Consider the following 27116-nt stretch of genomic DNA (forward strand, 5'->3'; position numbering starts at 1 on the left):
ACAGTCTGATGGCCTTGAGATTGAAAAACAGCTTCTGTCTCTCAGTCCCAGCTTTGATGCACCTGTACTGACCTCACCTTCTGGATGATCTTTTTGGCCTTCCTGTGACATCGGGTGGTGTAGGTGTCCTGGAGGGCAGGTATTTTGCCCCCCGGTGATGCATTGAGCAGACCTCACTACCCTCTGGTGAGCATTACGGTTGTGTGCGGAGCAGTTGCCGTACCAGGCGGTGATACAGCCTAACAGGATGCTCTCGATTATGCATCTGTAAAAGTTTGTGAGTGTTTTTGGTGACATGCCAAATTTCTTCAGCCTCCTGAGGTTGAAGAGGCGCTGTTGCGCCTTCTTCACCACACTGTCTGTGTGGACCCTTTCAGTTTGTCCATGATGTATACGCCAAAGAACATAGAACTTTCCACCATCTCCACTAGTGTCCCGTCGATGTGGATAGGGGGGTGCTCCCTCTGCTGTTTCCTGAAGTCCACGATCATCTCTTTTGTTTGGTTGATGTTGAGTGTGAGGATATTTTCCTGACACCACTTTCCGAAGGCCCTCACCTCCTCCCTGTAGGCCGTCTCGACGTTGTTGGTAATCAAGCCTACCACTGTAGTGTCGTCTGCAAACTTGATGATTGAGTTGGAGGCGTGCATGGCCACCCAGTCATGGGTGAACAGGGAGTACAGGAGAGGGCTGAGAACGCACCCTTGTGGCAGTGGTGAGGATTAGCAGGGTGGATATGTTGCTTCCTACTCTCACCACCAGGACCCAGTTGCACAGGGCGGGGTCGAGACCCAGGGTCTCGAGCTTGTTTTTCCATATGAAGTTGTACAAAAGCCTATCTAAGGTACAGCAAGTGGATTTGGGAATGTCAATAGATGAAAAAAGATAGAATGCATAAGATAGCTTTGGATAAAAGCACCCTTCGTTGAAGACTTAAATCCAACCCTAACCATGAGGATCACTTTTATTGACAGATTCAGTTACAGGGTTCAAATTAAGATCATTCACAGCCTTAAGATTTTTGGTGATCTTTACACCGAGGTAGGTTACACTATCTTTTTCAGAGATGTTACAATCTGCTGGATTGACAGCTCCTTTCAAAACAAACATCTCACATTTGGAAAGATTTAATGCCGAACCTGAGATTTTGGAGAACTGCTTCATGATATCCAATGCTAATCTAGCTTGTGAAACATTTTTCAAAAAAGGTGAGGTGTCATCCGCCAGTTGGGATATCGTGATCTCTCTGGCCTGGAATGTAATGCCTTCAAATGGACTTTTATGAACTAATGAGCATAAAATTTGAGATACTAACATTTAAAAAAAAAAAGGTGAAATTGGACAACCTTGTCGTATTCCTTTGTAAATGTTAAACCTTGAGGATGTTCCATGACAGAGTTTGATACAGCAATTGCCACCATTATACAGAGTTCTAATAGCATCAACAAAAAAACGACCAAATTTCAAATGCTTAAGACAATCAAAGATTAAATTGTGACTTACTGTATCAGATGCTTTCTGAAATTTCCAAAAATAGGATAACAGGGAAGTCATCCAATAGATCACAACACTCAACCAAGTCTAACACCAGCCTCAGATTATTAGATACATGGCGCCCTTTCATAAACCCTGATTGATGAATGTCAATGAGATCATTCAAACAAGACTTGAACCTTTTTGCAAAGATTAAGTCTATAATTTTGTAGTCGTTATTTAGGAGTGTGATTGGACGCCAATTATCCATATTTAAGAGATCCTTGCATGGTTTAGGTATAAGAGTAATAACCCCTTGCTTCAGAGAGGCAGGTAGTTCTCCCTTCTGTATAGCCTCCTTAAAGGTTTCAAGTAAAAATTGTGCTATTTCTTCAGAGAAGGTTTTGTAAAATTCCGAGGTTAATCCATCACAACCTGGAGATTTGTTATTTTTTAACTGAGCAACCCCATAATGGATGTCCATAATGGATAAATCTTGACAACAAGACCGATTGAATTCTTCACAAACCGAATTAACATTCTCTATAGAATCAAGGTGTTCCTTAGAGTCACTCAAATTGTTATCTAAGGAGTAACGATTCTCATAAAACTTAGTGGTAAAGTCTGATAACAACTCTCTATCCTCAGTGGTAACCCCATTACTCTTACATTTTACAGTGTGTTGAGTTCCCCTCTCCTATTTTCCAAATTAAAAAAAGTATCTACTGTTCTTTTCGCATTTTCAGGCCATTGTTTTCTGGATCTTATGAAAGCTCCTCTAGCCTTTTCCTCACACAATGTATCTAGTTGATTCTGTAAATCATTCAATTTAGCTTTCTCATTAAGATCAAGATCCTCAATCTCTGTGATATCCACAATTGTCTTAAGAGATTTCAGCTACCTCACATCTCCTTAAAGCAAGCCATTTTCCATAATTAATACAGGCTGAGCGGATTTTAAATTTCAGCACTTCCCAATATTTCCCATATTCTGCATTAGATGTAGCTACCATCATTACTGCACAATCTTACAGTCAACCATATGACTTTGATCTGTCAGGACTGCAGGCAGTATTTATACCTCTACAGTGTTGGGCTCAAGAATAGAGGTTATCACCCACAAATCAATTCTTCATTGTAAAGAATGATCTCTATTACTCCACGTGTATTGTTTCTCTCCAAGGTTTTTAACTCTCCATTTGTCAATTGAGTCCAGGCTTTGGCAGAAATTCACCAACTTGTTCACACCAATTTTAGGCCTATGGGGGAATATATCAGTCTTATTAGAATAAACCATATTAAAATCTCCACAAACTATAATCTGACTGGATGGATATTTTCTCACAAGACTTTTAAGAATTTCTTCAATTTTCTCTAGAAGTAAGTTATTTGGAGGACTAAGAACAGTATCCATATACATTACACAACACAAATAATCTGTCCATGTGGTTGATGACCGCTACTAGCCAATGTCCATTGGAGTCCATTTGAGAAAACAAAAATGTCCCTTTGAAATTGTGTGCTAAAATTGCAACCCCAGCTGAATGATTAGTCCCGTGGGCCAAAAAAATGACCTTGCCCCACTGATTTTTCCAATAATTATAGTCCTCTTTGCATGAATGTGTTCCTTGAACGAATACAAGATCTGCGTTGCAGTCCTCACAAAAAAAAAAAAGTTTCTCTTCAACAGGTTTCGTATCCCCCTGGCATTGGCATCCTTTTATTGATGGATTATAATGTAGCCAGGGGAAATCGCCAAACCATCTCTCTTGAATTGTCAACACTCTGTTGGCAAGAGTTTGCGGTTCTATAAATTGTGGGTGTGGCTGATATGGTTTTGTGCCATCACTGAGGTAACTGGACAATGCTGTGCCACTGTCCCCTATACTGTTGCTGCTGGCAACTGTGACACTGTCCTCTGAAGTATCTCTCCCTGGCTCTTTCACCACCCTCACAGTCTGTCTCCTAGAAAATAAATAAGGTGTTTCCCATACTCCTAACTACAGGTACCCAGAACTACACAATTAATCACAACAGCAACACCATTGCCTTAAACAAATCTTAGTTCAGTCACCAGTTTCAGTTGAGTGTGGGGGTATCCATGGCATTTTCCAATTATGTCCCTATTTTACAAGTCTAAAAAAAGAGAGAACCTTTCATAATGTTGCCAAACAAAGACTCAATCTTACCTGGGACTCCCTGTCTCTGCCAGTCTGTCCCTGCCCATCTGTCCCCAGCTCTGCCTGTGTGCCATCTGTAGCCTGCTCTGCCTAATGACAGCATTGTGAAACATTTCCATTAGCATTTCACTTCTTTTTTATTAACATTTTATCAACTAGTCTTTGAGATATTAGGCTACCAGGGTTCTTACTTTGCATTTTGGTGTACTGAAAAAAATACTCTGATGTCCGTCTTTTTTCTGCCTGGCTGGCTACACACACACACACACACACACACAGTGTGCAGGTTATTTACAGTAGCTGGGCTTCTATCATTCTAGATGGACTTCGATCTAAAAGGTAGCTAGCTAGCTAGTCGGCTAGCAAATGTGAAACGGGTTACAGTGACAAGGGTTGACAGCTGTATGAGTTCACCATTTACACAACGTAAGTTGCAACCTTTTGTAATTTGAATATTGTTTGTTTTTTATTGGCTGGTTTCCAACAATAGCTGAATTTGCATATAATCTTTGCTATCGTCAGTTTACTCCAAGATCGGCACACAGGTGCATCAAAGTCCCCTAGCGACAATTTAGCTTTTGCAACGAGACCATTAAAGATATTTAAGACAATGGTAGAAGAGAGTGTAGTTCTGTTCAGTTTATCACTAACCTTATCACAGGGACTTCGAAGCACTACAGCTGCATGCTGATCTTGGAATAAACTGACAATAGCAAAGATTCCATCTCTGACGACGCCACATAAATGGAATAGGTACAATCTAGCTTGATAGTTAATGTTAGCTTTGGTTTGCTCGCTAGCTCTGCAAATTCAGCTATTGTGTGTGTGTGAACCCTGCAACATAAAACAACATGGCTATGGTGCGATTGACTGGATTACGTGCATTGAGTGCCTTTCAGACGGTAGACACGAACACTCTGTCACCTTGCCAGCTAAGGAACACTACATTGCATTGCTAGCTTCTCTCATTGACTCAAATTCAAATAGCTGCAAACACTGGTTGACGTTACTGTAGACAGCTAGCAAACATCAGCTAACCGCTAGCTAACATAGTGAGTGACCTGTCATTTAATGCCGCAAAAAATGAAGACTGGTGACGGTTATAAATGTGTTTTCTTGTATTGAGTGGTAGAAGTAAAGAAATGTCTAACATATCCATTGTTTGAATAACTTACTGGATGACAGCCACCAACGACAGACAGACTGTCAGATTCCCACACATGCACAGTACCTGCATCGTTTGCCACTGCTGAGGGCTGGGAGGCAGTGGATCAAACCATTGTGAGGCAAAGGGCGGGTGGTCGCAATCTTTTGAAACTTAAAAATGCGCTTAAAAATGCGCTAAGTGTCTATAATCAGCACAAGTGCTTTCATTGCGTATTATTAATATTATTGAAATGACAGTTATGTTTCCAGTGATATATTGGGGGGGGGACAAATCATATTTTTCCCAGGATGGGGGGGATCGTGTGTGTCCCCGTCCCCCCTGGGAATCCCGCCTTGTATGTTCCCTAATTAGTGCACTGGGCTAAAGTAGTGTAGTAGGAAATATGGTGTCCTTTGGGCCGAATCATCAACATAGTATTAGTATTAATGTCAATATTCCCTGTCCATTGCTGTTCTGGTTAGTGATTATTGTCTTATTTCACTGTAGAGCTTCTAGCCTTGCTCAATATACCTTATCCAACCCTTTAGTTCCACCTCCCACACATGCGATGACATCACCTAGTTTAAATGATGTTTCTAGAGACAATATCTCTCATCATCACTCAATGCCTAGGTTTGCCTCCACTGTATCCACATCCTACCATACCTTTGTCTGTACATTATGCCTTGAATATATTCTATCGCACCCAGAAACCTGCTCCTTTTACTCTCTGTTCCGGACGTACACAACGACCAGTTCTTATAGCTTTTAGCCCTACCCTTATCCTACTCCTCCTCTGTTCCTCTGGTTATGTAGAGGTTAATCCAGGCCCTGCAGTGCCCAGCTCCACTCCTATTCCCCACGTGCTCTCATTTGTTGACTTCTGTAACCGTAAAAGCTTTGGTTTCATGCATGTTAACATTAGAAGCCTCCTCCCTAAGTTTGTTTTATTCACTGCTTTAGCACACTCTGCCAACCCGGATGTCCTAGCCGTGTATGAATCCTGGCTTAGGAAGACCACCAAAACCCCTAAAATTTGGCATCCTTAACTATAACTTTTTCCGACAAGATAGAACTGCCAAAGGGGGCGGTGTTAGCCTGCAGAGTTCTGTCTTACTATCCAGGTCTGTACCCAAACAATTCGAGCTTCTACTTTTAAAAATCCACCTTTCCAGAAACAAGTCTCTCACCGTTGCCACTTGCTATAGACCACCCTCTGCCCCCAGCTGTGCTCTGGACACCATATGTGAACTGATTGCCCCCCATCTATCTTCAGAGCTCATGCTGCTAGGTGACCTAAACTGGGACATGCTTAACACCCCAGCCATCCTACAATCTAAGCTTGATGCCCTCAATCTCACACAAATGATCAATGAACCTACCAGGTACAACCCCAAAGCTGTAAACACGGGCACCCTCATAGATATCATCCTAACCAACTTGTCCTCCAAATACACCTCTGCTGTTTTCAACCAAGATCTCAACGATCACTGCCTCATTGCCTGCATCCGTAATGGGTCTGCGGTCAAACGACCACCCCTCATCAATGTCAAACGATCCCTAAAACACTTGAGCGAGCAGGCCTTTCTAATCGACCTGGCCCGGGTATCCTGGAAGGATATTGACCTCATCCCGTCAGTAGAGGATGCCTAGTTATTCTTTAAAAGTGCCTTCCTCACCATGTTAAATAAGCATGCCCCATTCAAAAAAATTGAACCAGGAACAGATATAGCCCTTGGTTCTCTCCAGACCTGACTGCCCTTGACCATTAGCATCAAATAGCCCCTGTGATATGCAACTTTTCAGGGAAGTTAGGAACCATTATGCACAGGCAGTTAGGAAAACTAAGGCTAGATTTTTCAAGCAGAAATTTGCATCCTGTAGCACAAACTCAAAGTTATGGGACACTGTAAAGTCCATGGAGAATAAGAGCACCTCCTCCCAGCTGTCCACTGCACTGAGGCTACGAAACGCTGTTACCACCAATAAATCCACAATAATTGAGAATTTCAATAAGCATTTTTCTACAACTGGACAACTTTCCACCTGGCTACCCCTACCTTGGTACACAGCCCTGCACCCCCCAGAGCAACTTGCCCAAGCCTCCCCCATTTCTCCTTCACCCAAATCCAGATAGTTGATGTCCTGAAGGAGCTGCAAAATGCAAATCAGCCGGGCTAGACAATCTGGACCCTCTCTTTCTAAAAATGATCTGCCGAAATTGATGCAACCCCTATTACTAGCCTGTTCAACCTCTCTTTCGTATCGTCTGAGATTCCCAACGATTGGAAAGCAGCCGCGGTCATCCCCCTCTTCAAAGGGGGAGACACTCTAGACCCTAACTGCTACAGACCTATATCTATCCTACCCTGCCTTTCTAAGGTCTTCGAAAGCCAAGTTAACAGATTACCGACCATTTCGAATCCCACAGTACCTTCTCCGCTATGCAATCTGGTTTCAGAGCTGGTCATGGGTGCACCTCAGCCACGCTCAAGGTCCTAAACGATATCATAACCTCCATCGATAAGAGACAATACTGTGCGGCCGTGCTCATCGACCTGGCCACGGCTTTCGACTCTGTCAATCACCACATTCTTATCGGCAGACTCAATAGCCTTGGTTTCTCAAGTGATTGCCTCGCCTGGTTCACCAACTACTTCTCTGATAGAGTTCAATGTGTCAAATCGGAGGGGCTGTTGTCCGGACCTCTGGCAGTCTCTATGGGGGTGCGACAGGGTTAAATTCTTGGGCTGACTCTCTTCTCTGTATACATCAATGATGTCGCTCTTGCTGCTGGTGATTCTCTGATCTACCTCTACGCAGACGACACCATTCTGTATACTTCTGGCCCTTCTTTGGACACTGTGTTAACTAACCTCCAGACGAGCTTCAATGCCATACAACTCTCCTTCCGTGGCCAACTGCTCTTAAATGCAAGTAAAACTAAATGCATGCTCTTCAACCGATCGCTGCCCACACCTGCCCGCCCGTCCAGCATCACTACTCTGGACGGCTCTGACTTAGAATATGTGGACAACTACAAATACCTACTGTAGGTGTCTGGTTAGACTGTAAACTCTCCTTCCAGACTCACATTAAGCATCTCCAATCCAAAATTAAATCTAGAATTGGCTTCATATTTCACAACAAAGCATCCTTCACTCATGCTGCCAAACATACCCTCGTAAAACTGACCATACTGATCCTCGACTAAGGCGATGTCATTTATAAAATAGCCTCCAACACTCTACTCAACATATTGGATGCAGTCTATCACAGTGCCATCCATGTTGTCACCAAAGCCCCATATACTACCCACTACTGCGACCTGTACGCTCTCGTTGGCTGGCCCTCGCTTCATACTCGTTGCCAAACCCACTGGCTCCAGATCATCTACAAATCTTTGCTAGGTAAAGCCCCGCCTTATCACAGCTCACTGGTCACCATAGCAGCATCCACCCGTAGCACACGCTCCAGCAGGTATATCTCACTGGTCACCCCCAATGCCAATTCCTCCTTTGGCTGCTTTTCCTTCCAGTTCTCTGCTGCCAATGACTGGAACGAACTGCAAAAATCACTGAAGCTGGAGACACATCTCCATCACCAGCTTTAAGCACCAGCTGTCAGAGCAGCTCACATATCACTGCACCTGTACATAGTCCATCTGTAAATAGCCCATCCAACTACCCCTTCTCCATTCTGTATTTATTTATTCTGTATTTATTTATCTTGCTCCTTTGCACCCCAGTATCTCTACTTGCACATTCATCTTCTGAATCCAATCGAGAATCTGTGGAAAGAACTGAAAACTGCTGTTCACAAATGCTCTCCATCCAACCTCACTGAGCTCGAGCTGTTTTGCAAGGAGGAATGGGAAAAAAAATTCAGTCTCTCGATGTGCAAAACTGATAGAGACATACCCCAAGCGACTTACAGCTGTAATCGCAGCAAAAGGTGACGCTACAAAGTATTAACTTAAGGGTGCTGAATAATTTTGCACGCCCAATTTTTCAGTTTTTGATTTGTTAAAAAAGTTTGAAATATCCAATAAATGTCGTTCCACTTCATGATTGTGTCCCACTTGTTGTTGATTCTTCACAAAAAAAATACAGTTTTATATCTTTATGTTTGAAGCCTGAAATGTGGCAAAAGGTCGCAAAGTTCAAGGGGGCCGAATACTTTCGCAAGGCACTGTACATTTGATGTTTTGGTGCCTTTTGACTTAAGGCAATTCAGAAAGCTGATTGAGAACCTTATTACTGACTAATGTGTCTGTTTATGACTGCAACATTGAGTCACATTAAATCTCTCACGTAGTCTCCTTGTGTACGATAAGAACATGTTCAAATCAATTTAAACTTCATGTGCAGACAAAAGGGGAATGAGCCATGCACAAGAGGAATACAATTATTTTCTTCTCTTCGTTATCAAATGATGCTATTTTCTGTGCTGAAGCCCCTTTGGGAGAACATTTACATGCAGCCTAAGAGCCATGGAGGGAATTAAGCATTTAACTCCTTCACGGGGGATTAGTTTAATTAAGATTTTGAAGTGAGGGTGAAATAGGGAAAACAATAATGTGGAGTTCTGTAGAGTTATGGAGGAGCTCTGAAAACCAACATTCAATGGAGGTCCTGAAGAAAGCATCCTTTCTTGCTAATGTGGTCCGTGACATGGTCACATTAGCCATCACTTGTTTTGTAACTATTTAATCCTAGTAAAAATTCCCTGTCTTAGGTTAGGATCACCACTTGATTTTAAGAATGTGAAATGGCAGAATAATAGTAGAGAGAATGATTTACTTCAGCTTGTATTTCTTTCATCACATTCCCAGTGGGTCAGAAGTTTACATACACTCAATTAGTATTTGGTAGCATTGCCTTTAAATGGTTTAACTTGGGTCAAATGTGTTGGGTAGCCTTCCACAAGCTTCCCACAATTTTGGCCCATTCCTCCTGACAGAGCTGGTGTAACTGAGTCAGGTTGTCACGTTCGTTATAATGATTGGACCAAGGCGCAGCGTGCGTAGAGTTCGACATAATTTTAATAAATCGAAACTCACCAAACAAAAACAATAACGCACAACCGAACCGTGAAGCTACTGGTGTGGGATTGAGGTCAGGGTTTTGTGATGGCCACTCCAATAGCTTGACTTTGTTGTCCTTAAGCCATTTTGCCACACCTTTGGAAGTATGCTTGGGGTCATTGTTCATTTGGAAGACCCATTTGCGACCAAGCTTTAACTTCCTGACTGAGGTCTTGAGATGTCATGATGCCATCTATTTTGTGAAGTGCACCAGTCCCTCCTGCAGCAAAGCACACCCACAACATGATGCTGTCACCCCTTTGCTTCACGGCTGTAATGGTGTTCTTCTGCTTGTAAGCCTCCCACTTTTACCTCAAAACATAACAATGGTCATTATGGCCAAACAGTTCTATTTCTGTTTCATCAGACCAGAGGACATTTCTCCAAAACGTACGATCTGTGTCCCCCTGTGCAGTTGCAAACCGTTGTCTGGCATTTGTTATGGCGGTTTTGGAGCAGCGGCTTCTTCCTTGCCGAGCGGCCTTTCAGGTTATGTCGACATAGGACTCGTTTTACTGTGGATATAGATACTTTTGTATCTGTTTCCTCCAGCATCTTCACAAGGTCCTTTGCTGTTCTGGGGTTGATTTGCACTTTTCGTACCAAAGTACATTCATCTCTAGGAGACAGAACACATCTCCTTCCTGAGTGGAATGACGGCTGCGTGGTCCCATGGTGTTTATACTTGCGTACTATTGTTTGTACAGATGAACGTGGTACCTTCAGGCGTTTGGAAATTGCTCCCAAGGATGAACCAGACTTGTGGAGGTCTATAGTAGATTTTCTGATGTCTTGGCTGATTTCTTTTGATTTTCCCATGATGTCAAGCAAAGAGGCACTGAGTTTGAAGGTAGGCCTTGAAATACAGCCACAGGTACACCTCCAATTGACTCAAATTATGTCAATTAGCCTATCAGAAGCTTCTAATGCCATGACATAATTTTCTAGAATTTCCCAAGCTGTTTAAAGGCACAGTCAACTTAGTGTATGTAAACTTCTGACCCACTGGAATTGTGATACAGTGAATTGTAAGTGAAGTAATGTCTGTAAACAATTACTTGTCATGCACAAAGTAGATGTCCTAACCGACTTGACAAAACTATAGTTTGTTAACAAGAAATTTGTGGAGTGGTTGAAAAACTAGTTTTAATGACTCCAACCGTATGCAAACGGGGGTTACAGCAGCAGGCAGAAATGACATACTAGAAGCATCTATTACACAGATTATTGTCAGGTAACCCGAATATTGCTAAAAAAAAAAAGCAGTTCTCCCTCGTATAAGAGTTTGCATTTATTTGATTCTTAAAAATAGTCAATAAACTTATTGAAAAAAACAATACAAAACTATCCTACATTATTTGTCACACTCATTCTCAAAACTGTCAAGAGGAAAGTCCCTGATAGTGTTGTCTCCTGTATCCCATTAGAGATAGAATTATAATTCTGGATCTGGTCTATTCCATTATAGTCTTTGTATCAGAACGTTTTCAGCTGCTTTGGTGAGATGCTTTATGGTAAAAGTCCGATCAGACAATCCAAAGCTTCACAACACATGTAACTTCACTGCAGTGCCAGGAATAGCTGTGTGACAATTCAAATCCCAAACAGTTGGAGAACTTGGCCTGCATGCATCAAATGAGGGAAGTTAAAAGAAAAACTCTACCCAAAACAAATATTGGTATTTGTTTCATCAGTCCATTGTTGATGGAAATACCAGAAAGAGTTTTGGGGTGTAGTTTTCCTTTCAAATGTGTCTGAGGGACACTAGTCAGTGAAGGATCTTGACTACAGTGAGGATCTAGAATTAAAAACGGTCTTTGAACCCAAGATCCACATCATTTGCAGGTACGAGCTTGTATTTTATTTTCAATTATGTTATCCTGGTAGGCAGTACAAGTGAAATATCACCTTACATAAATGAGTTAGAAAATGGAATGCATTTAATAAAGCTTCAACGTTACCGTGCGATACTCTAGTCGTTTCACTTTCTGTATTAGCAGCAAATCGACTCATTTGAGGGTAAGAAATATAGATATGATCCCCGCTCAATTTCATTTCACAGACCAGATCAGTCCGTTAAAGTGTAGTGCCACCTGCTGGCCAATATGGAACAATGTCTAAAACAAAACGGAGGAAATGGTCCAGCGCCACCGGTTCTCAATCTCTGAGAAGACCGAAGTTATTGAGCAAACACTTCAAAGCATGTTCCAGATACCAGTTGTAACATTTTAAAAAGAGCGTTTCATACTTTTTAATCAAAGCAAGCAAAGTCCACACAAAGTCATTCGTGGCTCGGTCAAGTGCCCTCAACTGTGAGAGCAGTAGCGAAACAGGTAGATCTATAAACCCGTCAAATCATGGTAAATGGAATTATTTAATCATTTGGTGCATACATGTTCGCCTGTACAATCTGGCAAAGAGATGCTAAACTGAGAAAGGGACGATGTGCTTAGAAATCATATATAAGCAGTCTACATTCCAAAACATTCAGATACACTTAAAAATACTATTTTATATGTACATAATAAAAAGGCTTGCTGAGAGCTTATAAAAAAATATCATACTCGTGGAGAACGTCGACTTCTCAAAGGAAGAGAGCGGTCTAAGTTTACAATGGGTGAGTGGAGGAACGGTATTCCAGCAAAACAGCAGACCTCTTCCGCCAAGTAAAGAGGTGGAATGGGAGGGGGGGGGTTCAATTCTGAAACTCAAAAACTGTGGTGTATTTCATCCACCCAATTAGCCATGGTGGGAAATGAATTATACAAGATGTACTCCTCTCAAACTGACCAAGGATCAGTGTACAGAAACATTATTTTAAATATTCAAATTGGTGTGTGTGTGTATTTATATCTGTCGCTCAACATGGTTCAACTCAAATTGCAGTTAGACCCACTAAAGTCATTTTAAACCTGGGCAAGAGCATCCGATAAATCTGAACTCTAATTTCAGTGGAAATCCCCCATTGACGTCAATGCAAAATGTAGGCACAACTTAAACCAGCTTTGGCATCTCAAGTTTAGATTGGGCCCTTACTGAATAGCAGACAGAGATGACTTTCGTTTAACACCCTTCAACCCTGAGAGATGAATGTTAACCCAGACGTTGTTCACGTTCTCATTCAGGGTGGGAGAAGACAAAACAGCACAGTAACTGTAGCAGAAACAAGTGACGGGACATAGTCATTGTCAGAAGGACACAGCAATCTGAAAGCCTTATTCCTGTCCGTCTCCGGCTTTGGGGAGTGGAACTACTAGTGATTAAACAGGAGGACGTTATTCTTTGTATTGACATCAGCAGGGAGAGGGTGGAGGGGGGGGGGGGGGGGGTTGTGGCTTTTGCAACAGTAAACCTATAATCACCGCTGCACTCGAAGTGGCACGGACCATAACACCCACAGAGGACAAAGCTAACGTGGTGCCATGAAAGTCAAAACAATTCCTGACTTTGAAACAATTCATTACTACATTGTGAATGCGGAGTCCAATAAATGCCGGGAATGACTGTTGCCAACTGCATGCCCTGTCATTTGTCCTGTAAGACGGTTATTTTCAAATAGGTATTCTTAAATACAATTCCCATTGCAGTGGAGCCCATGATGGTGGGGGTGGTAGGAGTGAGGGAGAGGGCGACTTTTGAGACCTGAAAGAACTGAACAAAAACAAACAAAAGTGTTCTCTCCACAGACTGGTCCTCTGGCACATCTTGTGATATGTAGTTGGCAACGTGAAAATGTATTTCCCACACCACTGACATGTCTCAGACGCCACAGACAGAGACCGAGTGACCCGTCTCTCAGATAGCATACACGTTTTTCAGGCAGGAAACTTTATCCACAGGCTGAGCAGGTCCCATTCTGGCTCCTCAACCAACCTGTGACGCACCTCCTGCTATTCAACTCTTCACTTCGCTACTTGTTAAAAAAAAAAAAACATGATTTGAGGGTGAGAAAAAAAAACTACTGAAACGGCAGAAAGAGTAAGTAAATATAGTACAAACAAAACAAAATATTAAAAAAAACTCAGATGGGGGGAAAAACTTAAAAGAGCTATGGAAAAAGCTGATAGCCTGCCCCGTCGCCTGAGTTCGTGTCCATTTCTCCTTCCATCAGTGACATCAGTCTGTCTGGTGTTATGAGATGACCACGGTGTGGGAGGGCACCGACTCCACCAGCGTCACCTGCTCCTCGGCCGAGTCCAGCTCCTCCGTCTTAATGATGATGTCTCCCTCCTGGAGCACCAACACCTCCTCCTCCTCCTCCTCCTCAACCACTTCCTCCTGCTCAGAGGTGCCGTTGGTATGGCTGTGCGACATGGCCTCCAGCTTCATACGGTACTGTTCTGCTTCCTGCTCTTTGCACATCAGCTGCTGCCGGTACTCCTGGGCCTTCCGGTTGGCCTCCTGCAGCTGCCTCTGTAACTGCTCCTGGACAGATGGATGGAGAAGAGGAGAAAGGGACAGAAAGGTCAGACCAAAGTTCACACACTTGCACTTCACTTGTGCCAAGTGCACAGTATCAAAGTACCAAAATAATCTAAAGAGTTTGTTTTCCTAACTTAAGCCCCCAAAACATTTCACAGCAGCATCTAGAATCTCGAGAAATATGCAATATAAAATAAATTAACAAAACATTTTGCTTGAGTCAGAAACCAGTTAAACGGCAGAAGCATATCAGTTCAATGTGTTGCACAAGAGAAAATGTGCCCCCCGCCGACCGTGTCTCCAGACTCCATGTGGTTGGCAGAGGCCTCTAGTTTCCTCTTGCGGGCAGGCGGGGGCTGGGGTTCCTCCTCAACCACCTCCTCTGTCACCTGATTGGCTGGCATCGCCAACACTGCAAATCAACAGACAACAGCTCAGAGCCTGAAGGAACATAGTATCGAACGGGATCATTAGGTTAATTAATAAACTAAATGAATGACGAAGTAGTACACAATGTCCGACAAAGGAACTAGAACAAAACAATCTGCCAGAAAGCTAGAAACTGTTGTCTACAAATACAAGGTCCACACTGTCACAACAATAAGGTTGCTTGTAGGTTAAGTGGACATTCCACTGTGTGGCTAAAGTTACCTACCGCTTTAATGCTGCGTTCATAAAGTGAGAAGGTGGTAATTACCAGTTGTGAAGTCACAAATACCGGTTGGATGCATTCGCGTTCTTTGAAGTCATTGAGAAAGGCCAAGAATGTGCCAACCATATTAACAGATTTATAAAACACAATGTTTTGTTGTTGCATTTAATTGATGAAAATGCTGTTAGAGGTAATTTCCTTATTAGATGACGTCAGAGGTAAGCATGTGGGAGAGGTCAGAACTGAGAGATGACAGACGAGTTTCCTACTAGTAATTACCAGTTGGAGGGGCGATAGTGGATTTTCCCAGTCGTACAGTATGTGGTAAGACTACCTTCCCACTTGGTTATGAATGCAGCATTAGAACACCAAGTGCTGGTTTCCCAGACCCAGATAAAGTCTACTCCGAGACTCAAAACAGCTATCAATTGAGATTCTCCACTGAGCATGCCTTTTCAGTCCGAGAGTGGGGTCCAAGAAACTGTTCCCAAATGGATAGAGGCTATGGGAAGTGGCTACAGGCTGAAATGAGCACCGTTATGTGACCAAAAGTGAGACGTTCTCTTACTCTGTTGTCCATGCTGCATGGTGACAAAGAATGGCTGACCAAGCCCTCCAGTCTGTAGGTTACCGTGTTGGTCGGTCACTATGGTGATAACCCTTTGACCTTGCTCGTTCACCATGTGCTGGATGCTGCCGGGGTCCAAAGAATTGGCTGCTATGGCTTCCTCAGAGTCACCTGCTGTCAGACAAGGGGTAAAACAGAGGGAGAGCGGGGGAAAAGGTTCACTTTTAGTGTCGACCGTCGTTCTTGTATTAGGAAATAGTTCATGTTTAACCCTATATACAGTACCAGTCAAAAGTTTGGACACCTACCTACCTATTCAAGTGTTTTTCCTGTATTTGTACTATTTCTCTGTAGAATAATAGTGTAGACATCAAAAATATGAAATAACCCATATCAAGTAATGTAGTAACCAAAAAAAAAAAAAGTGTTTAAACAAATTAAAATATATTTTAGATTCTTCAAAGTAGCCACCATTTGCCTTGACAGCTTTGCACACTCTTGGCATTCTCTAACCCAGCTTCAATTGGAATGCTTTTCCAACAGTCTTGAAAGAGTTCCCACATATGCTGAGCACTTGTTGTTTGCTTTTCCTTCACTCTGCGGTGAAACTCATCCCAAACCATCTCAATTGGGTTGATTGTGGAGGCCAGGTAATCTGATGCAGTACTCCATCACTCTCCTTCTTGGTCAAATAGCCCTTAAATCAAATCAAATTTTATTTGTCACATACACATGGTTAGCAGATGTTAATGCGAGTGTAGCGAAATGCTTGTGCTTCTAGTTCCGACAATGCAGTAATAACCAACAAGTAATCTAACTAACAATTCCAAAACTACTGTCTTGTACACAGTGTGAGGGGATAAAGAATATGTACATAAGGATATATGAATGAGTGATGGTACAGAGCAGCATAGGCAGATACAGTAGATTGTATCGAGTACAGTATATACATATGAGATGAGTATGTAAACAAAGTGGCATAGTTAAAGTGGCTAGTGATAGATGTATTACATAAGGATACAGTCGATGATATAGAGTACAGTATATACGTATGCCTATGAGATGAATAATGTAGGGTAAGTAACATTATATAAGGTAGCATTGTTTAAAATGGCTAGTGATATATTTACATCATTTCCCATCAATTCCCATTATTAAAGTGGCTGGAGTTGAGTCAGTGTCAGTGTGTTGGCAGCAGCCACTCAATGTTAGTGGTGGCTGTTTAACAGTCTGATAGCCTTGAGATAGAAGCTGTTTTTCAGTCTCTCGGTCCCAGCTTTGATGCACCTGTACTGACCTCGCCTTCTGGATGATAGCGGGGTGAACAGGCAGTGGCTCGGGTGGTTGATGTCCTTGATGATCTTTATGGCCTCCCTGTGACATCGGGTGGTGTAGGTGTCCTGGAGGGCAGGTAGTTTGCCCCCGGTGATGCGTTGTGCAGACCTCACTACCCTCTGGAGAGCCTTACGGTTGAGGGCGGAGCAGTTGCCGTACCAGGCGGTGATACAGCCCGCCAGGATGCTCTCGATTGTGCATCTGTAGAAGTTTGTGAGTGCTTTTGGTGACAAGCCGAATTTCTTCAGCCTCCTGAGGTTGAAGAGGCGCTGCTGCGCCTTCTTCACAATGCTGTCTGTGTGAGTGGACCAATTCAGTTTGTCTGTGATGTGTATGCCGAGGAACTTAAAACTTGCTACCCTCTCCACTACTGTTCCATCGATGTGGATAGGGGGGTGTTCCCTCTGCTGTTTCCTGAAGTCCACAATCATCTCCTTAGTTTTGTTGACGTTGAGTGTGAGGTTATTTTCCTGACACCACACTCCGAGGGCCCTCACCTCCTCCCTGTAGGCCGTCTCGTCGTTGTTGGTAATCAAGCCTACCACTGTTGTGTCGTCCGCAAACTTGATTATTGAGTTGGAGGCGTGCGTGGCCACGCAGTCGTGGGTGAACAGGGAGTACAGGAGAGGGCTCAGAACGCACCCTTGTGGGGCCCCAGTGTTGAGGATCAGCGGGGAGGAGATGTTGTTGCCTACCCTCACCACCTGGGGGCGGCCCGTCAGGAAGTCCAGTACCCAGTTGCACAGGGCGGGGTCGAGACCCAGGGTCTCGAGCTTGATGACGAGCTTGGAGGGTACTATGGTGTTGAATGCCGAGCTGTAGTCAATGAACAGCATTCTCACATAGGTATTCCTCTTGTCCAGATGGGTTAGGGCAGTGTGCAGTGTGGTTGAGATTGCATCGTCTGTGGACCTATTTGGGCGGTAAGCAAATTGGAGTGGGTCTAGGGTGTCAGGTAGGGTGGAGGTGATATGGTCCTTGACTAGTCTCTCAAAGCACTTCATGATGACGGAAGTGAGTGCTACGGGGCGGTAGTCGTTTAGCTCAGTTACCTTAGCTTTCTTGGGAACAGGAACAATGGTGGCCCTCTTGAAGCATGTGGGAACAGCAGACTGGTATAGGGATTGATTGAATATGTCCGTAAACACACCGGCCAGCTGGTCTGCGCATGCTCTGGGGGCGCGGCTGGGGATGCCGTCTGGGCCTGCAGCCTTGCGAGGGTTAACACGTTTAAATGTCTTACTCACCTCAGCTGCAGTGAAGGAGAGACCGCAAGTTTTCGTTGCAGGCCGTGTCAGTGGCACTGTATTGTCCTCAAAGCGGGCAAAAAAGTTATTTAGTCTGCCTGGGAGCAGGACATCCTGGTCCGTGACTGGGCTGGATTTCTTCCTGTAGTCCGTGATTGACTGTAGACCCTGCCACATGCCTCTTGTGTCTGAGCCGTTGAATTGAGATTCTACTTTGTCTCTGTACTGACGCTTAGCTTGTTTGATAGCCTTGCGGAGGGAATAGCTGCACTGTTTGTATTCGGTCATGTTACCAGACACCTTGCCCTGATTAAAAGCAGTGGTTCGCGCTTTCAGTTTCACACGAATGCTGCCATCAATCCACGGTTTCTGGTTAGGGAATGTTTTAATCGTTGCTATGGGAACGACATCTTCAACGCACGTTCTAATGAACTCGCACACCGAATCAGCGTATTCGTCAATGTTGTTGTCTGACGCAATACGAAACATGTCCCAGTCCACGTGATGGAAGCAGTCTTGGAGTGTGGAGTCAGCTTGGTCGGACCAGCGTTGGACAGACCTCAGCGTGGGAGCCTCTTGTTTTAGTTTCTGTCTGTAGGCAGGGATCAACAAAATGGAGTCGTGGTCAGCTTTTCCGAAAGGGGGGCGGGGCAGGGCCTTATATGCGTCGCGGAAGTTAGAGTAACAATGATCCAAGGTCTTTCCACCCCTGGTTGCACAATCGATATGCTGATAAAATTTGGGGAGTCTTGTTTTCAGATTAGCCTTGTTAAAATCCCCAGCTACAATGAATGCAGCCTCCGGATAAATGGTTTCCAGTTTGCAAAGAGTCAAATAAAGTTCATTCAGAGCCAACGATGTGTCTGCTTGGGGGGGGATATATACGGCTGTGATTATAATCGAAGAGAATACTCTTGGTAGATAATGCGGTCTACATTTGATTGTGAGGAATTCTAAATCAGGTGAACAGAAGGATTTGAGTTCCTGTATGTTTCTTTCATCACACCATGTCACGTTAGTCATAAGGCATACGCCCCGCCCCTCTTTTTACCAGAAAGATGTTTTTTCCTGTCTGCGCGATGCGTGGAGAAACCGGTTGGCTGCACCGCTTCGGATAGCGTCTCTCCAGTAAGCCACGTTTCCGTGAAGCAAAGAACGTTACAGTCTCTGATGTCCCTCTGGAATGCTACCCTTTCTCGGATTTCATCAACCTTGTTGTCAAGAGACTGGACATTGGCAAGAAGAATGCTAGGGAATGGTGCACGATGTGCCCGTCTCCGGAGTCTGACCAGAAGACCGCCTCGTTTCCCTCTTTTTCGGAGTCGTTTTTTGGGGTCGCTGCATGGGATCCACTCCGTTGTCCTGTTTGTAAGGCAGAGCACAGGATCCGCGTCGCGAAAAGCGTATTCTTGGTCGTACTGATGGTGAGTTGACGCTGATCTTATATTCAGTAGTTCTTCTCGACTGTATGTGATGAAACCTAAGATGACCTGGGGTACTAATGTAAGAAATAACACGTAAAAAAAACAAAAAACTGCATAGTTTCCTAGGAACGCGAAGCGAGGCGGCCATCTCTGTCGGCGCCGGAAGTATCTGGAGCCTGGAGGTGTGTTGAGTCATTGTCCTGTTGAAAAACAAATAATCCCACTAAGCGCAAACCAGATCAGATGGCGTATCACTGCAGAATGCTGCTTAAGTGTGCCTTGATTTCTAAATAAATCACTGACAGTGTCACCAGCAAAGCACCCCCACACCTCCTCCATTCTTCCCAGTAGGAACCACACATGTGTAAATCATGCGTTCACCTACACTGCGTCTCACAAAGACACAGCGGTTGGAACCAAAAATCTCACATTTGGACTCGGACCAAAAGGACAGATTTCCATCACTCTAATGTCCATTGCTCGTGTTTCTTGGCCCAAGCAAGTCTTTTCTTCTTATTGGTGGCCTTAAGTAGTGGTTTCTATGCAGCAATTTGATCATAAAGGCTTGATTCACAGTCTCCTCTGAACAGTTGATGTTGATATGTGTCTTGTTACTTGTCTGTTACTGTAAAGCATTTATTTGGGCTGTAATCTGAGGCTAGTAACTCTAATGAACTTATCCTCTGAAGCGGAGGTAACTCAGGGTCTTCCTTTCCTATGGCAGTCATCATGAAAACCAGTTTCATCATAGCGCTTGATGTTTTTGCGACTGCACTTGAAGTTCATTAAATTTTCCGGATTGACTTGACCTTCATGTCTAAGTAATGGACTGTAATATTTCTTTGCTTATTTGAGCCGTTCGTGCCATAATATGGAATTGGTCTTTTGCTAAATAGGGCCATCTTCTGTATACCTCCCCTACCTTGTCACATCGCAAGGAAAGAAATTCCACAAATTAACTTTTAACAAGGCACAACTGTTCATTGAAATGGATTCCAGGTGACTACCTCATGAAGGTGGTTGAGAGAATGCCAAGTGTGTAAAGCTGTCATCAAGGCAAAGGGTGGCTACTTTGAAGAATCTCAAATATATTTTCATTTGGTTACTACATGATTCCATGTGTTATTTCATAGATTTGATGTCTTTACTATTATTCTACAATGTAGAAAATAGTAAAAAAAAATTAAACTCTGGAATATGAGGATTGCCAACCCTTCTCTATTGGCACAGCGATTTTGTCCCCAGTGAATTTGGAGAGGTCACTTTATAGTAACAATCCTATTATACATAGCACAGTCTGCATCTGGAAGCAAAGAAAGGTCCATTTTGACCTTAAACCAATATCATTCCTGCTTCCTATTGCCAGGAATCCCTCCCTCTAACCTTGACAACCCCTTTAAGCGATGGGGAGAGCTCGGGATCAATACCTTAGGGGATCTATATATAGAAGGGAACGTTGCCTCCTTTGATTTGCTGAGGGAAACCTATAATCTTCCCAGTAACTTTTTTTCCAGATACTTACAGATTAGAGACTGTTAGAAAACATCTTCCTACATTTGGAAACGCTAAACCTTCCATGTTTGACGGATGCATACAAATGTGTCCCACCTCAGGCAAACTGATCTCTCGTCTATATGACGCTTTCAATCTGTTAGCGCACCTTCTACAGATGCCATTAAGGCAAAATGGGAGGAAGAGCTTTGGACTGACATTTCTGTGGCAGACTGGGAAGATCGCTTGGAGTATATACACTAGAGGTCGACCGATTAATCGGAATGGCCGATTAATTAGGGCCGATTTCAAGTTTTCGTAATCGGAAATCAGTATTTTTGGACACCGATTAAAAAATATATATATTTTTTTTAACACCTTTATTTAATCTTTATTTAACTAGGCAAGTCAGTTAAGAACGCATTCTTATTTTCAAGGAACAGTGGGTTAACTGCCTTGTTCAGGGGCAGAATGACAGATTTGTACCTTGTCAGCTCAGGGATTCAATCTTGCAACCTTACAGTTAACTAGTCCAACGCTCTAACCACCTGATTAATTTGCACTCCACGAGGAGCCTGCCTGTTACGTGAATGCAGTATGCCAAGGTAAGTTGCTAGCTAGCATTAAACTTAACAATCAATCAAAATCACTAGTTAACTACACATGGTTGATGATATTACTAGTTCATCTAGCGTGTCCTGCGTTGCATATAATCGATGCGGTGCGTATCGTTGCGCCAATGTGTACCTAACCATAAACATCAATGCCTTTCTTAAAATAAATACACAGAAGTATATATTTTTAAACCTGCATAGTTAGCTAAAAGAAATCCAGGTTAGCAGGCAATATTAACCAGGTGAATTTGTGTAATTTCTCTTGCATTCATTGCACGCAGAGTCAGTGTATATGCAACAGTTTGGGCCACCTAATTTGCCAGAATTTGACACAATTATGGATGGAAGTTCCCTCTACCAAATTATGGCTCAGCGATTTGGCAAACACTACACTACAGATATTCTGAGCAATAAATTAACATTTGATCAAATCTGGCAGTCTCTCGTCTCTTATTTGGACCATTTGGCACTGTGAATGTGTACATTTTAATGCACTCTCACTTGTGATGTTTTAATCTACCCTTAGGCGGCATGTGCTGGTACTGTACATATTCTGGACTGTACTTTGTGGCAGTCAACGTGTGGGCTCAATCTTCTCATTTAAATAAGCATTACATACAGAAGTAACAAGGTAAAGCACAAAGGAATTCAAGCTGTGAGAAAGTATTTCCATCTGATTGGTGAGAATCAATGTTTCTTTTCTGCATGACCTTTGATTCCCACATATCTCACATTGTGTTCACTACCTCATTGTGTGGGACCACAAAGCATCAACAGACCCTATCAGTTTATGAGATCAGAGTGATAAAGGCCAGGGACTAGGCACTAGACTAGAGGAAACAACAAAGCGTGGGGCACTTCTCTCTGAGGCGGGGGGAATCCTTGAAAAGATGTAGCCGTTAACTGGAGAAAGCAGGTCATTTTTACCTGACTGGCTGGCCTTTTCTTTCCATAACCAGCGGAGGCTACTGAGGGTAGGACGGCTCATAATAATGGCTGGAGCAAATGGAATGGTATTAAACACAGATTTATTTGATACCATTCCACGCCAGTCATTACCGCGAGCCTGTCCTGCACAATTAAGTGCCACCAACCTCCTGTGTTTTTAACATCCACAAACCCTTCGCCAGAAGACCAGTCATTTCAAATAGTATGAACCCTAGCCTAACTGAAGGAGGTTTGGTGTCTGTGTGTGTAGAAACCCAGTAGCTACCCGAGTTGATGTTGTTGAGGAGGTCTGCCAGGTTGACCACACCCCCCGGGAGCCCTGGGATGCCCTGGATGATAAACTGAGGCTGGGCCGAGCTCCCCGTCATGCCAGCCTCTGCGTTCATGTTCACCTGGTTCTGCATTCCCTCCTAAAGACAAACATTGTCAACAACACTATCAGAGAGACAGACCGATAGATGCACACACACACACGGGAGACTGCCAGGAGCAAGTCCTTAGGTTCATTTGTCTTTTTTGGTCTAGAATAGTGCACGGAAACCTTCTCTCAACTAGACTCCACATGCAACTTAAGGTCTCACCTGTAGTAGGAGCATAAGGTCTGCATTCTGGATGTCTCCTGCGATGTCAAACGGCGTCTTATCAAATTTACTGAGAGCGTGAACATCGGCGCCATGTTTCACGAGCGTCTCCGCTACCCTTTGGTGGCCATTCTGGGCGGCCCAGTGGAGAGCAGTCATCTTCAGCATGTCCTTGGCATTAATGTCTGCGCCACTCTGTAGAGTGTGACCCAGGAGAAATGACAGGGACAGGATAAGACAGCTGGCAGACTTGGCAGTTTTACTGCTTTCTTCACACATGTATCCACTTTTTCTAGTGTAGTTAAATTTAAGAAATGTTGGTCAGAGAAAGAGCAGGACTCTGCATCTGAAAATGGCCTCTGGTCAAAAGCAGTGCACTATATTAGGAATTGGCCAGGTCAGACCCTAAACAGACACAAACAGCTAAAACCTTAGAAAATAAAGAGACACGTGTACCCTGACTAATAGATCCACGATGACATTGTGGCCCTCTGAAGCAGCCATGTGCAGAGGGGTCCTGTCCACTTTGGTTCGGGCATCCCTGCTGACGCCTGCCCTGAGCAGCACCTCGGCAGTGGAATAGTGCCCGTGTTGGGCGGCCAGGTGCAACGGAGATGTGCCCAGCTGCTCAGAGTGCCAAAGAGAAAGAGGGATAAAGAGTCAAAACACCATACAGTTGAACCGGACTGGCACTTCAGACAATGTTTTACATTTAGACCACACAAACCAGCTAAAACCCTGGGGTGGGTAAAACTAGTTAAACTGAAGCAGATAATGAAAATTGCCCAGACAGAGAAGGTAAGACAGGAATCATTACCCAGTCTGTGGTGAAGGGAGCCCCATTGGCCATGAGTGTCCTGACTTCATCATCCTGGCCTTTCCGTGCAGCCTCAAGGAGCCGCTTCCCCAAATCCACCAGCGACATCTGAGACAACACAATTACAAAGGTTGCAGTATTTGGCCCTGTGACTGTACATGTATGCAACTGTTGCAGTATGTTTTCACTGAGGTGGTAGCCTGACTTATGTCTGCTGTTAAACAGTATTAGGCGATTGTGAAGTTACCCGTTCACACAATGTAGGCCTGCCTACCTGTTACAGCTCATGTAGTGTACACATAAATAGGTTCCTGTATTTTGGTTAATCGTGTCACATTAACTTGATTTGAACCTTTTCTCATAAAACTGTCCCCGTTTATTTTTATGTCAGATGGTCCAGCACCATTCTCAGAGAATTGCTTTCATTTTTTGTCCAAATCTCATTTCTGAAAAAAGACTTCAAATAAAAGGTTAAAATCCAGGTCATATGACATGATTTACCAAAACACAGGGCCCCACTTAAGAAAGTATGTACTTTTAAGCCAACTTTTGAAACTCAATAATGGGTTAGGGTACTCGTGCATTTTTGGCTAACTTAATCAAATGAGAGGACTCTGCCCTGAGCATATATTTACAACTTAACATAAGTGTGTTAATCCCATTTCAGATATTACATACATAAAGTTGTGTTATTAGCTATGCTAGATCAATTTTGTTAAACAGAAATCACCATGGAAGTATTATAGTCGTAATGGAACTTACAACTTTGACTCATCACATATGCTGCGGCTACTGTTTAGCATCTATCCGGTTTCCTAGTCACTTTACCCCTACCTATATGTAACATATCTACCTCGTACCTCTGCACATGGATTCGGTACTGGTACCACATGTATATAGCCAAGTGATCTCGTTACTCATTGTGCATTTATTCATCGTGTTGCTATTTTTCTCTCTGCGTTGTTGGGAAGGGCCCTAATCATCTCACTGTTTGTCTACACCTGTTGTTAACAAAGCATGTGACAAATAAAATGTGGTTTGATTAACAACTTGGCGTTAGTAATGCAAGTAATGCAAGATATCGATCGTGAAATAGACCAACAACAAAAAACACGGCAGCAGAGGGGCGCGCTTTCGTTCTGTAGAGTGTCTAGGCTACACATCTCTGGAGAAGAAACGGGCTTTTGTTGTTGCTGCAGACTCGTGCTATTTAGGCGAATGAGTCGAGCCAATCCCGGATATATGCTTATCAGATGTCCCATTTGAGTACAACACAATTAATGTTGTAAAGTAACGAAGTTAGTGGTTATGCTACAGATCTAACGTACATCACTCGAAACCCGTTGGTATCGCTCAATGCTGGTATGAGTGACGGTAGTTTTTCATAACAGGGAAGAATAGGCAAGTTATACTGTAGAAAATCGCGTTGATCGGAGGTATGCATCCGTAAACAATCACGCAGTGTGTTGTTGGACACAAAGTAAAATGTGAATAGCTTGATGTGCACTTTTTTGGTTGTCGTTACATTGTAGCTAGCTGGTTGGTTTACTATTACTACATCGTGAAAGCCCACTATAACAGGAGGCTCTCTTCATAGCAAAAGCGTGGAGATGGAGACGATGAGTAGCCATCTTATACGCCTGGTGAAAACGAACAAGAGGCGGCCATGTGTTACATTCTCCGTTAAATCATTCACCTACATTATTTAACAACCACGAACAACGACATTTAAATACATGACAGGAAACTCTTTGATATTAAGTTGTTGGTTTTCCGGGGGAAGTCAAGAGAAATTCCTATTTTACACGAAGAGAAAAAAACTACTTCCACATCCGGTTAACAGCATTCTTTCTCGCACGCTTCATCAAATCGTTTCGCGCAATTTTTCTGATTTTAAACGATCGATTAATTCATAATTGCTTTTTGTCAAAGAGATGCCATCACCTTTACCGTGCGAGTATTTATACAATATCATATGAGCCTGATGGCGCCAGGTTTGTTATCTAACCAACCATGTAGCTAGTTAGCTAAGGTTCGCAAGCAATAACTTCACATACTAGCTACGTTAACGACACTTAAAGTATGAACACACTTAAGAAATGGGAAAGTTCCACAAACTGTTTAGTGCGCGTGATTAATGTGGACTTTCGCACAGTGTCCCAGCTTCGAAACTACCACCTTGCCGTGTTACTCGGTCTCGTAACTAGCCAGATCTAAGATAGTTAGCTAATGCCTGGCTAACTTTAATAACAGCTAACGCTAGCTAGCTGGAGGCGGAATCCCGAATGGACGCAAGCTAACGTTGTGTAGTTCTTACCTCAATACGGCTTCAAATGAATGCTCTTAGGCTGCAGACATAAGTTCCTTGACTTTACCCAATTATTTTGAATGTTCTCCTCACCTTAGATAATGAAAATAAATTATATTTTTGTATTAAAACGGATACAAAGATGGCGGCAACTCGACACCGGAGGTGGAAATCGAGCTTTTTGAACCCTCTTGTGGGCGGGCGAATGAAAAAGTAGCAAGCCCTTCAATGGCCAATTAACCCATTACGGTAAAAAGGCGATATTGAATTTACGCTGTAAAAAAATATGAACGCAACTTGTGAAGTGTTTGTCCCATGTTTCATGAGCTGAAATAAAAGATCCCAGACATTTTCCATGTGCACAAACAGCTTATTTCTCTCAAATGTTGTGCACGAATTTGTTTACATCCTTGTTAGTGAGCCTTTCTCCTTTGCCATGATAATCCATCCATCTGACAAGTGTGGTATATCAACAAGCTGATTAAACATGATCATTACACATGTGCACCTTGTGCTGGGGACAATAAAAGGCCACTCAAAAATGTGCCGTTTTGTCACACAAAACAATACCACAATGTCTCAAATTTTGAGGGAGCGTGCAATTGGCATGCTGACTGCAGAAATGTCAGCCAGAACTGTTGCCAGATCATTTAATGTTAATTTCTCTACCATAAGCCGCCTCCGTCGTTTCAGAGAATTTGTCAGTATGTCCAACCGTTCTCACAACTGCGGACCACGTGTTTTTTGATGTCAACCTTGTGAACAGAGTGCCCCATGCTGGCGGTGGGGTTATTTTTATTTTTTATTTATTTCACCTTTATTTA

At 43.3% G+C, this 27116-nt stretch overlaps 1 protein-coding gene across 4 annotated transcripts; it reads right to left on the reverse strand.

Annotated features, from left to right (window-relative positions):
• Positions 1–11005: 11005 nt before the first annotated feature.
• On the reverse strand, positions 11006–26491 carry LOC139373488 (GA-binding protein subunit beta-2-like). Of its 4 annotated transcripts, none has more exons than XM_071114062.1 (8): positions 26302–26475; positions 23985–24092; positions 23624–23791; positions 23168–23362; positions 22852–22996; positions 15528–15701; positions 14601–14719; positions 11006–14310 (listed from the first exon to the last, which is right to left on the reverse strand). In XM_071114062.1, the coding sequence occupies exons 2-8, from the start codon at positions 24090–24092 to the stop codon at positions 14017–14019; spliced, it is 1203 nt and encodes a 400-aa protein (XP_070970163.1). In that variant the 5' UTR covers positions 26302–26475; the 3' UTR covers positions 11006–14016. The 4 variants fall into 4 exon arrangements, with proteins under 4 accessions (XP_070970163.1, XP_070970164.1, XP_070970166.1 ...); XM_071114063.1 differs by lacking the exon at positions 26302–26475 and adding an exon at positions 25685–25798; XM_071114065.1 differs by lacking the exon at positions 26302–26475 and adding an exon at positions 25685–25757 and having other exon boundaries at positions 15528–15698.
• Between the last annotated feature and the right edge of the window lie 625 nt (positions 26492–27116).

This window comes from Oncorhynchus clarkii, chromosome 18, assembly GCF_045791955.1.
Source record: "Oncorhynchus clarkii lewisi isolate Uvic-CL-2024 chromosome 18, UVic_Ocla_1.0, whole genome shotgun sequence".
In the NCBI taxonomy this organism is placed as follows: Eukaryota; Metazoa; Chordata; class Actinopteri; order Salmoniformes; family Salmonidae; genus Oncorhynchus; species Oncorhynchus clarkii.

Coding starts and splice junctions, on each gene's coding strand:
- LOC139373488 (XM_071114062.1), bottom strand. CDS start 24,092: ATGTCGCTGGTGGATTTGGGGAAGCGGCTCCTTGAGGCTGCACGGAAA. Junction 14,720..15,527: donor CATGCAGCATGGACAACAGA/GTAAGAGAACGT, acceptor GTTGATTTGCAG/TGTTGGCGATGCCAGCCAAT. Junction 14,311..14,600: donor ACATGGAGTCTGGAGACACG/GTCGGCGGGGGG, acceptor CCATCTGTCCAG/GAGCAGTTACAGAGGCAGCT.